The sequence below is a fragment of the Haliotis rufescens genome, unplaced genomic scaffold, assembly GCF_023055435.1.
Source record: "Haliotis rufescens isolate VD_foot unplaced genomic scaffold, xgHalRufe1.0.p SCAF_14, whole genome shotgun sequence".
NCBI lineage: Eukaryota > Metazoa > Mollusca > Gastropoda > Lepetellida > Haliotidae > Haliotis > Haliotis rufescens.
Window position 1 is genome coordinate 32,555,437 of NW_025963824.1, and position 16,485 is coordinate 32,571,921.

At 43.3% G+C, this 16,485-nt stretch overlaps 1 protein-coding gene across 2 annotated transcripts in view; it reads left to right on the top strand.

The window, feature by feature from the left end:
• LOC124117150 (disintegrin and metalloproteinase domain-containing protein 10-like) overlaps positions 1-16,485 on the top strand; it is a 67,092-nt gene that overhangs the window by 37,302 nt on the left and 13,305 nt on the right. For both annotated transcript variants that reach the window (XM_048395300.1, XM_048395301.1), the window contains 8 exons: positions 5,060-5,206; positions 5,794-5,986; positions 6,180-6,352; positions 7,661-7,859; positions 10,181-10,337; positions 11,422-11,517; positions 13,194-13,278; positions 15,221-15,329. In XM_048395300.1, the coding sequence (XP_048251257.1) occupies positions 5,060-5,206; positions 5,794-5,986; positions 6,180-6,352; positions 7,661-7,859; positions 10,181-10,337; positions 11,422-11,517; positions 13,194-13,278; positions 15,221-15,329 (1,159 nt within the window). The remainder of the gene's footprint in view (positions 1-5,059; positions 5,207-5,793; positions 5,987-6,179; positions 6,353-7,660; positions 7,860-10,180; positions 10,338-11,421; positions 11,518-13,193; positions 13,279-15,220; positions 15,330-16,485) is intronic.

The following is a 16,485-nucleotide window of genomic DNA, read 5'->3' on the forward strand; positions in this document are numbered from 1 at the left end:
TGAGTATTGACCCAGGAACAGCACTGATGTATACCATGTTATACCATGTGTGTCTCAGGTGATATCATTGTTCCACATCAAGGTTAATTGTTGTACATCAAGAATAATTGTTCCACGTCAAGGATGAGTATTGACCCAGTAACAACACTGGTGTATACCATGTTATACCATGTGTGTCTCAGGTGATATCATTGTTCCACATCAAGGTTAATAGTTGTACATCAAGAATAATTGTTCCACGTCAAGTATGAGTATTGACCCAGTAACAACACTGGTGTATACCATGTTATACCATGTGTCTCTCAGGTGATATCATTGTGCCACATCAAGGTTAATTGTTGTACATCAAGAATAATTGTTCCACGTCAAGTATGAGTATTGACCCAGTAACAGCACTGGTGTATACCATGTTATACCATGTGTGTCTCAGGTGATATCATTGTTCCACATCAAGGTTAATTGTTGTACATCAAGAATAATTGTTCCACGTCAAGGATGAGTATTGACCCAGGAACAGCACTGGTGTATACCATGTTATACCATGTGTGTCTCAGGTGATATCATTGTTCCACATCAAGGTTAATTGTTGTACATCAAGAATAAATGTTCCACGTCAAGTATGAGTATTGACCCAGTAACAACACTGGTGTATACCATGTTATACCATGTGTGTCTCAGGTGATATCATTGTTCCACATCAAGGTTAATTGTTGTACATCAAGAATAATTGTTCCACGTCAAGGATGAGTATTGACCCAGGAACAACACTGGTGTATACCATGTTATACCATGTGTCTCTCAGGTGATATCATTGTGCCACATCAAGGTTAATTGTTGTACATCAAGAATAATTGTTCCACGTCAAGTATGAGTATTGACCCAGTAACAACACTGGTGTATACCATGTTATACCATGTGTCTCTCAGGTGATATCATTGTGCCACATCAAGGTTAATTGTTGTACATCAAGAATAATTGTTCCACGTCAAGTATGAGTATTGACCCAGTAACAGCACTGGTGTATACCATGTTATACCATGTGTGTCTCAGGTGATATCATTGTTCCACATCAAGGTTAATTGTTGTACATCAAGAATAATTGTTCCACGTCAAGGATGAGTATTGACCCAGGAACAGCACTGGTGTATACCATGTTATACCATGTGTCTCTCAGGTGATATCATTGTTCCACATCAAGGTTAATTGTTGTACATCAAGAATAATTGTTCCACGTCAAGTATGAGTATTGACCCAGTAACAACACTGGTGTATACCATGTTATACCATGTGTCTCTCAGGTGATATCATTGTTCCACATCAAGGTTAATTGTTGTACATCAAGAATAATTGTTCCACGTCAAGGATGAGTATTGACCCAGTAACAACACTGGTGTATACCATGTTATACCATGTGTCTCTCAGGTGATATCATTGTTCCACATCAAGGTTAATTGTTGTACATCAAGAATAATTGTTCCACGTCAAGGATGAGTATTGACCCAGTAACAACACTGGTGTATACCATGTTATACCATGTGTCTCTCAGGTGATATCATTGTTCCACATCAAGGTTAATTGTTGTACATCAAGAATAATTGTTCCATGTCAAGGATGAGTATTGACCCAGTAACAACACTGGTGTATACCATGTTATACCATGTGTCTCTCAGGTGATATCATTGTTCCACATCAAGGTTAATTGTTGTACATCAAGAATAATTGTTCCACGTCAAGGATGAGTATTGACCCAGTAACAACACTGGTGTATACCATGTTATACCATGTGTCTCTCAGGTGATATCATTGTTCCACATCAAGGTTAATTGTTGTACATCAAGAATAATTGTTCCACGTCAAGTATGAGTATTGACCCAGTAACAACACTGGTGTATACCATGTTATACCATGTGTGTCTCAGGTGATATCATTGTTCCACATCAAGGTTAATTGTTGTACATCAAGAATAATTGTTTCACGTTAAGTATGAGTATTGACCCAGTAACAACACTGGTGTATACCATGTTATACCATGTGTCTCTCAGGTGATATCATTGTTCCACATCAAGGTTAATTGTTGAACATCAAGAATAATTGTTCCACGTCAAGTATGAGTATTGACCCAGGAACAGCACTGATGTATACCATGTTATACCATGTGTGTCTCAGGTGATATCATTGTTCCACATCAAGGTTAATTGTTGTACATCAAGAATAATTGTTCCACGTCAAGGATGAGTATTGACCCAGTAACAACACTGGTGTATACCATGTTATACCATGTGTGTCTCAGGTGATATCATTGTTCCACATCAAGGTTAATAGTTGTACATCAAGAATAATTGTTCCACGTCAAGTATGAGTATTGACCCAGTAACAACACTGGTGTATACCATGTTATACCATGTGTCTCTCAGGTGATATCATTGTGCCACATCAAGGTTAATTGTTGTACATCAAGAATAATTGTTCCACGTCAAGTATGAGTATTGACCCAGTAACAGCACTGGTGTATACCATGTTATACCATGTGTGTCTCAGGTGATATCATTGTTCCACATCAAGGTTAATTGTTGTACATCAAGAATAATTGTTCCACGTCAAGGATGAGTATTGACCCAGGAACAGCACTGGTGTATACCATGTTATACCATGTGTGTCTCAGGTGATATCATTGTTCCACATCAAGGTTAATTGTTGTACATCAAGAATAAATGTTCCACGTCAAGTATGAGTATTGACCCAGTAACAACACTGGTGTATACCATGTTATACCATGTGTGTCTCAGGTGATATCATTGTTCCACATCAAGGTTAATTGTTGTACATCAAGAATAATTGTTCCACGTCAAGGATGAGTATTGACCCAGGAACAACACTGGTGTATACCATGTTATACCATGTGTCTCTCAGGTGATATCATTGTGCCACATCAAGGTTAATTGTTGTACATCAAGAATAATTGTTCCACGTCAAGTATGAGTATTGACCCAGTAACAACACTGGTGTATACCATGTTATACCATGTGTCTCTCAGGTGATATCATTGTGCCACATCAAGGTTAATTGTTGTACATCAAGAATAATTGTTCCACGTCAAGTATGAGTATTGACCCAGTAACAGCACTGGTGTATACCATGTTATACCATGTGTGTCTCAGGTGATATCATTGTTCCACATCAAGGTTAATTGTTGTACATCAAGAATAATTGTTCCACGTCAAGGATGAGTATTGACCCAGGAACAGCACTGGTGTATACCATGTTATACCATGTGTCTCTCAGGTGATATCATTGTTCCACATCAAGGTTAATTGTTGTACATCAAGAATAATTGTTCCACGTCAAGTATGAGTATTGACCCAGTAACAACACTGGTGTATACCATGTTATACCATGTGTCTCTCAGGTGATATCATTGTTCCACATCAAGGTTAATTGTTGTACATCAAGAATAATTGTTCCACGTCAAGGATGAGTATTGACCCAGTAACAACACTGGTGTATACCATGTTATACCATGTGTCTCTCAGGTGATATCATTGTTCCACATCAAGGTTAATTGTTGTACATCAAGAATAATTGTTCCACGTCAAGGATGAGTATTGACCCAGTAACAACACTGGTGTATACCATGTTATACCATGTGTCTCTCAGGTGATATCATTGTTCCACATCAAGGTTAATTGTTGTACATCAAGAATAATTGTTCCACGTCAAGGATGAGTATTGACCCAGTAACAACACTGGTGTATACCATGTTATACCATGTGTCTCTCAGGTGATATCATTGTTCCACATCAAGGTTAATTGTTGTACATCAAGAATAATTGTTCCACGTCAAGGATGAGTATTGACCCAGTAACAACACTGGTGTATACCATGTTATACCATGTGTCTCTCAGGTGATATCATTGTTCCACATCAAGGTTAATTGTTGTACATCAAGAATAATTGTTCCACGTCAAGGATGAGTATTGACCCAGTAACAACACTGGTGTATACCATGTTATACCATGTGTGTCTCAGGTGATATCATTGTTCCACATCAAGGTTAATTGTTGTACATCAAGAATAATTGTTCCACGTCAAGGATGAGTATTGACCCAGTAACAACACTGGTGTATACCATGTTATACCATGTGTCTCTCAGGTGATATCATTGTTCCACATCAAGGTTAATTGTTGTACATCAAGAATAATTGTTCCACGTCAAGGATGAGTATTGACCCAGTAACAACACTGGTGTATACCATGTTATACCATGTGTCTCTCAGGTGATATCATTGTTCCACATCAAGGTTAATTGTTGTACATCAAGAATAATTGTTCCACGTCAAGGATGAGTATTGACCCAGTAACAACACTGGTGTATACCATGTTATACCATGTGTCTCTCAGGTGATATCATTGTTCCACATCAAGGTTAATTGTTGTACATCAAGAATAATTGTTCCACGTCAAGGATGAGTATTGACCCAGGAACAACACTGGTGTATACCATGTTATACCATGTGTGTCTCAGGTGATATCATTGTTCCACATCAAGGTTAATTGTTGTACATCAAGGATAATTGTTCCATGTCAAGTATGAGTATTGATCCAGTAACAACACTGGTGTATACCATGTTATACCATGTGTGTCTCAGGTGATATCATTGTTCCACATCAAGGTTAATTGTTGTACATCAAGGATAATTGTTCCACGTCAAGTATGAGTATTGTTATACCATGTTATACCATGTGTTTCTCTGGTGATATCATTGTTATACATAATTAACTACCTTGGAACAACACTTGTGAAGAAGACATGCTATGCCATATCTCTGATTGGTTATAGAATTGTTGTACAGCATAGACGAGGAGTACCAGCAACAACACTGACGAGGATGTATGTGTGATACAATACTTTTTGTGTAGATATAATTATCGTGATTATCATTCATTCCTGTTATATCTAACGTAATATTTTTGTTGTACCATTGTAATATACAAGGGAAGGTAACTCCTGCTGGTATAGCCAATGTAATACAGAAGGGGAGGTAACTCCTGTGTGTTACAGAGTGACGAGCGAGCTAAGGAGGAGATATTGGCGTTCTTCGCGAGTCACGTGGCAGCCCTGAAGTCGATCTACTCCACGACGACCTTCAATACATACGATGACACCATGTCATACAAGGGCATCAACTTCCTGGTTCAGAGAACACGAGTGAGTGGTTGTTAACTAAGAGGAGAGTAACAATATGTCAAACTATCGATGTATTGCAACCGTATGACCTACCATTGTATGATATCGATACAAATTTAATACAACAATGGTATTGTCCATTATATAACAATCGATAGTCTCAATAGTCACAATTAGTTATAAATAAAATTAAATTATGGGTCAGAAAACTCAGTTTTTAGAGTCAAATTACAAATTTGCCTTGTGTTCATTTGCAAGGATTACAACTTCAGATTAGAGTTACTTCCCTTTGGTTTGAGTTGCGACAGGGAGAAAAATGGTCGACTTTTACATTGTCAGCAATACTTGCTGCATTTCTATAACTTTAAAGGTGGGTAAATACTATCACGTCCCGTGAAGTTCCAGGGTAGAATCGGTCTTCAGCAACCCATCTTTGCTGTAAAATGCGACTATGCTTGTCGTAAGAGACGACTTATGTTATTGTGTGGTCCAGACTCGATTATATACAGACCGCTGTCATAAAGCTGGAATATTGCTGAGTGCGGCATTAAACAACAAACTAACCATATACTATAGAGGCTTATGGGAAATCATATTTTATTTCGCAGATAATGACTTCCGCCACAGAGAAGTGCAGTAGCGCTAGTGCCAGTGCATGGTGCAATCCCAACATTGACGTCAGCAACTTCCTAAACCTCAACTCCATGGACAACCACGACGACTTCTGCCTGGCGTACGTCTTCACGTACCGCGACTTTATCCAGGGGACCCTGGGACTGGCTTGGGTCGGTTCGGAGACAAGTAAGATATGAATCCTATGTTAAGGTATCGTTAATTATAGAAAGTGTCTTAAAAACTTTTCAGACTAATCCCGTGAAGGTCAGGGTTAGAATTGCACCAAAGAGTTCTCAAATGGTTGGTGTTCAGACTTGCAGAAGTTAGTGGTTGTATCTCACTTCCCCAATAAGGTAAGCATGTTGTTGTGTATTGACAGAGGCGGCTGGCGGTATCTGCGAACAGTTCAAGGAATACCCCGAGGGCAACCAGCGTGTGGGGAAGAGTCTCAACACGGGGATTGTCACCATCGTCAACTACGGCAAGCCTGTGCAGGCCCGGGTATCACAGCTCACTTTTGCTCACGAAGTCGGACACAACTTTGGATCTCCGGTACGTCTCAAGTTGGTGTCTGTTTTGTAGGCGCTGCTGACAGTAACAACAATACAGGGTATCACACGGGGGCACATGTGGGGCCTTTGTCATGCCGTTAGACCCTTGTCACTAACGGGATCGGGTGGTCAGGCTCGCTGACTTGGTTGATGCATGTCATCGATCTCAATTGCGTGGATCGGTGCTCATGGTGTCAGTCACTGGGTTGTCTGGTCCAGACTTGATTACTGAAAGACCGCCGTCATATAGCTGGAATATTGCTGAGTGCGGCGTTAAACAACTCTACGTACAGTACGACAGGGGCCTAACATGTGCCCCCTGTGTGATGCCCTGTCTAACATGTTTACTCTACGTACAGCATGACAAGGGCCCTACATGTTCCCCCAGTGTGTTGCCCTGTCTAACATGTTTACTCTACGTACAGTAGGACGAGGGCCCTACATGTGCCCCCTGTGTGTTGCCCTGTCTAACATGTTTACTCTACGTACAGTAGGACGAGGGCCCTACATGTGCCCCCTGTATGTTGCCCTGTCTAACATGTTTACTCTACGTACAGTAGGACGAGGGCCCTACATGTGCCCCCTGTGTGTTGCCCTGTCTAACATGTTTACTCTACGTACAGTAGGACGAGGGCCCTACATGTGCCCCCTGTATGTTGCCCTGTCTAACATGTTTACTCTACGTACAGTAGGACGAGGGCCCTACATGTGCCCCCTGTGTGTTGCCCTGTCTAACATGTTTACTCTACGTACAGTAGGTCGAGGGCCCTACATGTGCCCCCTGTGTGTTGCCCTGTCTAACATGTTTACTCTACGTACAGTAGGGCGAGGGCCCTACATGTGCCCCGTGTGTGATGCCCTGTCTAACATGTTTACTCTACGTACAGTAGGACGAGGGCCCTACATGTGCCCCCTGTTTGTTGCCCTGTCTAACATGTTTACTCTACGTACAGTAGGACGAGGGCCCTACATGTGCCCCCTGTATGTTGCCCTGTCTAACATGTTTACTCTACGTACAGTAGGACGAGGGCCCTACATGTGCCCCCTGTGTGTTGCCCTGTCTAACATGTTTTCTCTACGTACAGTAGGACGAGGGCCCTACATGTGCCCCCTGTGTGTTGCCCTGTCTAACATGTTTACTCTACGTACAGTAGGACGAGGGCCCTACATGTGCCCCCTGTATGTTGCCCTGTCTTAACACCCTGTCTAACATGTTTACTCTACGTACAGTAGGACGAGGGCCCTACATGTGCCCCCAGTGTGTTGCCCTGTCTTAACACCCTGTCTAACATGTTTACTCTTCGCACAGCACGACAAGGGCCCTACATGTGCCCCCTATGGGACCAGTCAGCCCGACGCATCCCAAGGTAACTACATCATGTTTGCATCTGCAACCCTCGGTGACAAGAACCACAACGACGAGTTCTCCACCTGCAGCCGTGACAACATCACCCGTGTCCTCGACGCAGTTGTCAACAAGCGATACAGCAAGATCAACTGTTTCAACTGTGAGTTCAGAAACTTGACCGCAGACAAAGATGATTTACTTTTACAGTGTTACCTCCCTATTGCGCTCTTCAATATATCGCTAACTCGGTTACTGCGAGCGGTAAAGCATGGCTCCCCAAAATTATACCTGTTTTTTCACCTGAATTCGCTGAAGGGATATGATGTGTTTTTTTGAAAGCGCATATTAATACTCGATAATTATTTTTTAACACTATGAATCATAAACAACTTCTATTCAAATCTTTTTTTTAAACTCTGAAACGTGCAACATAGATCGTGTTAGGTAGGCAGAGCATGTATACTGTTTTGTTGGTCATCTACCACCTACGACTCGACCTTCGTTAAACTGCTGTTCATCTATAACGCTCATCAATTATTTGGACCCCAAAGGTAGCATTATAGCGAGGGATCACTGTAGTTGTCCAAGGATTTATCTGGGATTTTAATCAAATGCTCCTGGTGGGCAAGTTGGGAAAAAAAATTGTGCAAAATTGGTATTTTTTTAGGTTCTTTTTTTTAGGTTCTTTTTTTCTAATAATTTTAATGTTCTACTTTAGCATTGCATCCAATGTACAATTAAAAATTAAAATTAAAGTGAAATTTTTTTTCTTTGATAGTCCTGTTATCAGTAAATACAAGTCACATCAACCAAGCAGTCACACTAATTATACTCATATTAACATAATTGGAAAATGTTTCATCTCAATTTGGGAATTTGTACTGTCATTTGCAGCAGACTTTGACGGGATATCAGCCTCTGAGTAGATCCAGATAAATCCTTGTCGTCAATTGTTTTACAGAGCTCCAGATAACTTTTTGAGCAATTGAGTTTTTACTGGAAGGTTTCTATTTTAATTGGGTTATTACATTTTTCATTGGGTAACCAATATTTTTTCACTCATCTATTCATCACTCTATTGGGTTTTCGCCAAATATGCTAACATTTTGAGATTTAAAAAAAAGCAGATAATGTTTTAAATGTATATAACGGTTCTAACTAAAGGCTTGACTTGGAAAGTAAATTAGCTCGTAATTGTGCTTCGGAAATTAGCTCCATTGTACTCATGCTGAAAAAGCTTCATTGGGTATTTACGCGTGCTGTTTTGATACATTTGAGTTTTTCATTTAATGTATGCGTTTCTGTATGCAAGTTAATCATGTTAATTGAAAGTAATTGGGTTTTGAATATTTTCAAGGGGTATTTTACGCAAATACGCAGCTTATCTGTAGCTCTGGTTTTATCATTATTCATTGTGATTTTGAACCATCCAGTATCAGTCAAGTTGAAGCAATGTAATTTTTCCATCCAACAGTGAACTTCTAAATTGGGACAATATTGTGTATCAGTCTTGATTTGAGAAAGTATGAATTGCAGCAATGCTGTTTTTCCATCTTGTGTGAGAGATGGATATATATTGTCAAAATTCTGTTAATGTGTCTGTGTTTAGGAAATTTATCTTGGAACAATGTTGATTATCTGTCTATGTTTAAGAAAGCATAGGTTGTCACTAGGGCTGCAACAAATACACTATGAGGCGAATACGATTCATATCACAAATATAGGGTAACAAATACGAATATTAATTCCCGAATACAATAACAAGTCAGCAGCTGATGTATTATTTGTTATATTCAATGAAGCAATAACAACATAAACTATTTGACATGGTTTGATGATTATTAATATATTATAAAATTTATATACTGCACTTATTCAGGTACTAGTATCTGCTCAAATGCGACAATGACCAGTGACCACAATACTGTCAAATTAAATATTATAAGAGTGTTGTCTTTGAAGAAATCTATGCATATAATATGTTCTTATGGATATTTTTAGGTATAGGGTATGTAAATACACATGCTTGCATATTCATAAATATTCGGTTCGATAAACGAATTCAATTCATGAATGGATACGGTTGGATTCCCTGAATATGCGTGTGAATCATACAGACCTAGTAGTCACAATGTGGAGTATCTCATATATACGAGGGGCGTTTAATAAGTTTTGCAACTTTAATATAAGACCAACTCGCAGAATATCTTTTGCTCGTTTATTTTTCAATATAGTCTCCATTCACCTCAATACACTTATTCCATTTGTCCTTCAAGCTTTTAATACCACTTTTATAGAATCCGCAGATTGGCCCTCTAACCACGCCTCTGTGGCAGCCTTTATGTCCTCATCATCCTGGAAGCGTCTTCCACATAGGGCAGATTTCATTTGCCGGAACAGAAAATAGTCACTGGGGGCGAAGTGTGGGCTGTAAGGTGTAGATAAAAATATGTGTTGTAACGTTGTTATGTATCCATGCAGCCTCTAAGTCGGCGTTCTGCGGCAACGGCATCACAGAGGCAGGGGAGCAGTGCGACTGCGGCTACGCCAGCGACTGCGACCAGACGGACGAGTGCTGCTTCGGTAAAGGCAGCGTGGGAGGCCCAGAGTGCACGCTACGGCCAAACAAAGACTGCAGGTATGCGTTTCTCTCAAAAGGGGGCCAACGTTGGGGAAGTTGATAGTCCCTTGCTGAGAAATGATAGCCAAATGTTGTTATGAGAAATGATAGCTAAATTGTTTGACTTGTAATGCTAGCTGAATGTTTGACAAGTATGATAGTTTGATGTTTGACGAGTATGATAGCTGAATGTTTGACGAGTATGATAGCTGAATGTTTGACGAGTATGGTAGCTGGATCTTTGACTAGTAATGGTTGCTTGATGGTTGACAAGTAATGGTGGCTGGATGTTTGATTAGTAATGGTGGCTGGATGTTTGATTAGTAATGGCAGCTGGATGTTTGACTAGTAATGGTGGCTGGATGTTTGACTAGTAATGGTGGCTGGCTGTTTGACAAGTAATGGCAGCTGGATGTTTGACAAGTAATGGCAGCTGGATGATTGACTAGTAATGGTGGCTGGCTGTTTGACTAGTAATGGCAGCTGGATGTTTGACTAGTAATGGCAGCTGGATGTTTGACTAGTAATGGTGGCTGGCTGTTTGACTAGTAATGGCAGCTGGATGTTTGACAAGTAACGGCAGCTGGATGTTTTACTAGTAATGGCAGCTGGATGTTTTACTAGTAATGGCAGCATGATGTTTGACTAGTAACGGCAGCTGGATGTTTGACAAGTAACGGCAGCTGGATGTATGACTAGTAATGGCAGCTGGATGTTTGACAAGTAATGGCAGCTGGATGTATGACTAGTAATGGCAGCTGGATGTTTGACAAGTTATAGCAGCTGGATGGTTGACAAGTAATGGTGGCTGGATGTTTGATTAGTAATGGTGGCTGGATATTTGACAAGTAATGGCAGCTGGATGTTTGACTAGTAATGGTGGCTGGATGTTTGACAAGTAATGGCAGCTGGATGTTTGACAAGTAATGGCAGCTGGATGTTTGACTAGTAATGGTGGCTGGATGTTTGACTAGTAATGGCAGCTGGATGTTTGACAAGTAATGGCAGCTGGATGTTTGACAAGTAATGGCAGCTGGATGTTTGACAAGTAATGGCAGCTGGATGTATGACTAGTAATGGCGGCTTGACGTTTGTGTTTCAGTCCCACGGCCGGACCCTGCTGCAACAAGGACTGTACCTTCCAGACTGGAAACCTGTGCAAGAAGAAAGATGACTGCTCCAAGGACTCAAAGTGCGAATATCCTTTTACAGTGTTTACAACAGGAATGTGTTTTGACTTGGTCATTTCCACTGGGGGGGCACGGGTGGCCCACTCGTCTAAAGCGTCGCGATTCGCTGTGCAGAATTGCGTCCCTTGGACACGCCAGAAACCTATGATTGTGGGTTCAAATCCCTGTTCGCCCCGATTATGTTTCTATGTTTGTCAGCACCATACCCATGCTCGTGGGTTTCACCAAAGTGGTAAACGTCTGAGACCTTCATCACTTTGGGCTTTCCTCCCACATTAAGCTGACACGCCGTGATATAACTGGAATAATGTTAAAAGCGGCGTTAAACCCAACTCACTCACTCATTTCCACTGTGGATACAACCCCTCTTCAGACCCACTCCACTAGGCAGAACTGGTCCCTGGTGAAAGAGATCATTTGTAATATTATTGGTATTCATGCTTCATTCTGACCCTATTGCTTAGTGTGTCAAACCCGTGAAGACCCGGGGTAGAATAGGTCTTCAGCAACCCATGCTTGTCTCACTCCGTGTAGACCCGGGGTAGAATAGGTCTTCAGCAACCCATGCTTGTCTCACTCTGTGAAGACCCGGGGTAGAATAGGTCTTCAGCAACCAATGCTTGTCTCACTCCGTGAAGACCCGGGGTAGAATAAGTCTTCAGCAACCCATGCTTGTCTCACTTCGTGAAGACCCGGGGTAGAATAAGTCTTCAGCAACCCATGCTTGTCTCACTCCTTTAAGACCCGGGGTAGAATAGGTCTTCAGCAACCCATGCTTGTCTCACTCTGTGAAGACCCGGGGTAGAATAAGTCTTCAGCAACCCATGCTTGTCTCACTCCGTGAAGACCCAGGGTAGAATAAGTCTTAGCAACCCATGTTTGTCTCACTCCGTGAAGACCCGGGGTAGAATAGGTCTTCAGCAACCCATGCTTGTCTCACTCCTTTAAGACCCGGGGTAGAATAAGTCTTCAGCAACCCATGCTTGTCTCACTTCGTGAAGACCCGGGGTAGAATAGGTCTTCAGCAACCCATGCTTGTCTCACTCCGTGAAGACCCGGGGTAGAATAGGTCTTCAGCAACCCATGCTTGTCTCACTTCGTGAAGACCCGGGGTAGAATAGGTCTTCAGCAACCCATGCTTGTCTCACTCCGTGAAGACCCGGGGTAGAATAGGTCTTCAGCAACCCATGCTTGTCTCACTCCGTGTAGACCCGGGGTAGAATAAGTCTTCAGCAACCCATGCTTGTCTCACTCCGTGAAGATCCGGGGTAGAATAGGTCTTCAGCAACCCATGCTTGTCTCACTCCGTGAAGACCCGGGGTAGAATAGGTCTTCAGCACCCATGCTTGCCGTAAAAGGCGACTATGCTTGTCATAAGAGGCGATCGGGATCGGGTGGTCAGGCTCCCCGACTTGGTTGATGCATGTCATCGTATCCCATTTGTGCTGATTGATGCTCATGATGTCAATCACTGGCTTGTCTGGTCCAGACTTGATTATTTACAGACCGCCGTCATATAGCTGGAATATTGCTGAGTGCGGCGTTAAATAACAAACACACATGATTGTGTGTTACTGTACCCTGAAGGTGTGGAATGGGTGGTTAGCCTTTATAGTAAGAAAGTTTGGCCAAGTCATGATGTAGGCTGTCTTGTTGTGCTGTTATGTCCCTTGACCCAAGCCACTGGAACTAAGGCCCTCTGTCCAGACCCTACGAAGGAGCCAAACAACACCTTCTGCAACAGCTTCTCTCAAGTCTGCACCATAGGGGTGAGTCACTGAACTGGGGAGGGTTGGAGTCACTGAACTGGGGAGGGGGTGGAGTCACTGAACTGGGGAGGGGGTGGAGTCACTGAACTGGGGAGGGGGTGGAGTCACTGAACTGGGGAGAGGGGTCACTGAACTGGGGAGTGGGTTGGGCCACTGAACTGGGGAAGGGGTTGAGTCACTGGACTGGGGAGGGGATGGAGTCACCGAACTGGGGAGAGGGGTCACTGAACTGGGGAAGGGGTTGGGTCACTGAACTGGGGAGGGGGTGGAGTCACTGAACTGGGGAGTGGGTTGGGTCACTGAACTGGGGAGTGGTTGGAGTCATTGAACTGGGGAGGGGGTGGAGTCACTGAACTGGGGAGAGGGGTCACTGAACTGGGGAGTGGGTGGAGTCATTGAACTGGGGAGGGGGTTGAGTCACTGAACTGGGGAGTGGGTTGAGTCACTGAACTGGGCAGGGGGTGGAGTCACCGAACTGGGGAGAGGGGTCACTGAACTGGGGAAGGGGTTGGGTCACTGAACTGGGGAGTGGGTTGAGTCACTGAACTGGGGAGTGGGTTGGGTCACTGAACTGGGGAGTGGGTTGGGTCACTGAACTGGGGAGGGGGTGGAGTCACTGAACTGGGGAGGGGGTGGAGTCACTGAACTGTGGAGGGGGTTGAGTCACTGAACTGGGGAGGGGGTGGAGTCGCTGAACTGGGGAGAGGTGTCACTGAACTGGGGAGTGGGTGGAGTCATTGCACTGGGGAGGGGGTTGAGTCACTGAACTGGGGAGAGGGGTCACTGAACTGTGGAGGGGGTGGAGTCACTGAACTGTGGAGGGGGTTGAGTCACTGAACTGGGGAAAGGGGTCACTGAACTGGGGAGTGGGTGGAGTCATTGAACTGTGGAGGGGGTTGAGTCACTGAACTGGGGAGAGGGGTCACTGAACTGGGGAAAGGGGTCACTGAACTGGGGAGTGGGTGGAGTCATTGAACTGTGGAGGGGGTTGAGTCACTGAACTGGGGAGAGGGGTCACTGAACTGGGGAGTGGGTGGAGTCACTGAACTGGGGAGAGGGGTCACTGAACTGGGGAGTGGGTGGAGTCACTGAACTGTGGAGGGGGTTGAGTCACTGAACTGGGGAGAGGGGTCACTGAACTGGGGAGTGGGAGGAGTTATTGAACTGTGGAGGGGGTGGAGTCACTGAACTGGGGAGTGGGTGGAGTCACTGAACTGTGGAGGGGGTTGAGTCACTGAACTGGGGAGTGGGTGGAGTCACTTAACTGGGGAGGGGGTTGAGTCACTGAACTGGGGAGTGGGGTGAGTCACTGAACTGAGGAGGGGGTGGAGTCATTGAACTGGGGAGGGGGTTGAGTCACTGAACTTGGGAGGGGGTGGAGTCACTGAACTGGGGAGGGGGTTGAGTCACTGAACTGGGGAGTGTGTGGGGTCACTGAACTGGGGATGGGGAGTCACTGACCTTGGGAGTGGCTGGAGTCACTGAACTGGGGAGGGGGTGGAGTCACTCAACTGGGGAGGGGGTTGGGTCACTGAACTGGAAAGTGGGTTGGGTCACTGAACTGGGGATGGGGAGTCACTGACCTTGGGAGTGGGTGGGGTCACTGAACTGAGGAGGGGTAAGTGAACTGCTGATTGGTGAGTCATTGAACTGAGAGGAGGGTGAGTCACTGAACTAGGGAGGGGGCTGTGAGTCACTTAACCATGGAGGGGGCGATTAACTGAACTGGGTGGGTGGAGTCTGGGAGAGACTGGTTGGGGATATGGTGGCAGGTGGCGGATTGGCAGGTTGGGGAGGGATGGGACAGACCCTGGAGGGGCAGGTCGGGGAGGGATAGCAATGTAGCCAATAATTGTTCTGATTAATTGTTTCTATTTGTACCTTTATTGTATTTCAGCATTATGTTGATCTATTATGAAGAATCTGTATTTGTTTTGTCCAGGAGTGCATCGGTTCTGTGTGCTCGAAGATAAGCTGGGAGGAGTGTTTCCTGACATCCGCTGCAGATGGGAATGGACCGTCACGAGAGGAGCTCTGCTTCGTCTCTTGTCGTAAGTACTGGACATTTTACCACAGAACAGATGGGAATGGACCGTCATGATCATATATGAGGTTGATCATATACATTGAAATATCATGGCAGAGTTGTGTCCCTTGGGCATGCCAGGAACCTATGGTCGTGGGTTCAAATCCTGGTTGGCACCATGACCAGGCTTTCCACCCACATAAGTGGAATACATTTGTATCTTGAATACTGTTCATAGTGGCGTTAAACCAAACTCACTCACTCAATCAATCAATCACTCACTTACTCACTCACTCACTCACTCATGTCGGGGTGGTAAAATGTTTTTTATTTGGGCTGAGAAATTTGGTTCAGAGCATGAAAATAAAGAAAACTACAGTGATCCCTCGCTACAACGAAACCTTTGGGGTCCAAATAATTGATGAGCGTTATAGATTTAACGAAGGTCGAGTCATAGGTGGTAGATGACCAAGAAAACAGTATACATGCTCTGCCTACCTAACACGATCAATGTTGCACCTTTCAGAAGTTATTTATGATTCATAGTGTAAAAAAAGAATTGATCGAGTATTATTCTGCGCTTTAATAACAAAAACCAACACATTGTATCCTTTCAGGTGAATAAGCAGGTAGATCTATAACAAACTTGGTCAATAAAAGTATGAAATTTGATATAAAACATCACTAGACATGTTAAAATGTATTTCCTGCTCTCAAAGGTATTGTTTTATATGCAGAGATTAAGATTACCGTGTGTATTTTCATGTAAACTAAGCCGGAAATAGCAATCAGCTGTCCACACATTTTCTCTCATTCTACCGGTGATTCAGTTAAAACGTACCCAGTGATACCACTTTAAAGAAATCTGATGCAATGGTCGGAAGAAATTGTATCTGAAATTTAATTTTATCAGTAATAATATTTTCCAATATGTCATTTTAGTTGCAGCTTCCACAATTTATACTTAAAATTATAAGAACGACAAGTATAGCACTTTGGTACAGATTGTATGCAGGATATTTTTTTACGTAAGGAACGATTTTGACCAGTCACTGTAGGGACTTCCCGCGCTGCATGTATTTCGATTGGGAAAATGTTATGTTGACATTTAATAGTCAAACTGTCTCAAATATGACTTTTAGCCAGTCATGGTACGGCATTTATGATATGTGTATCCATTC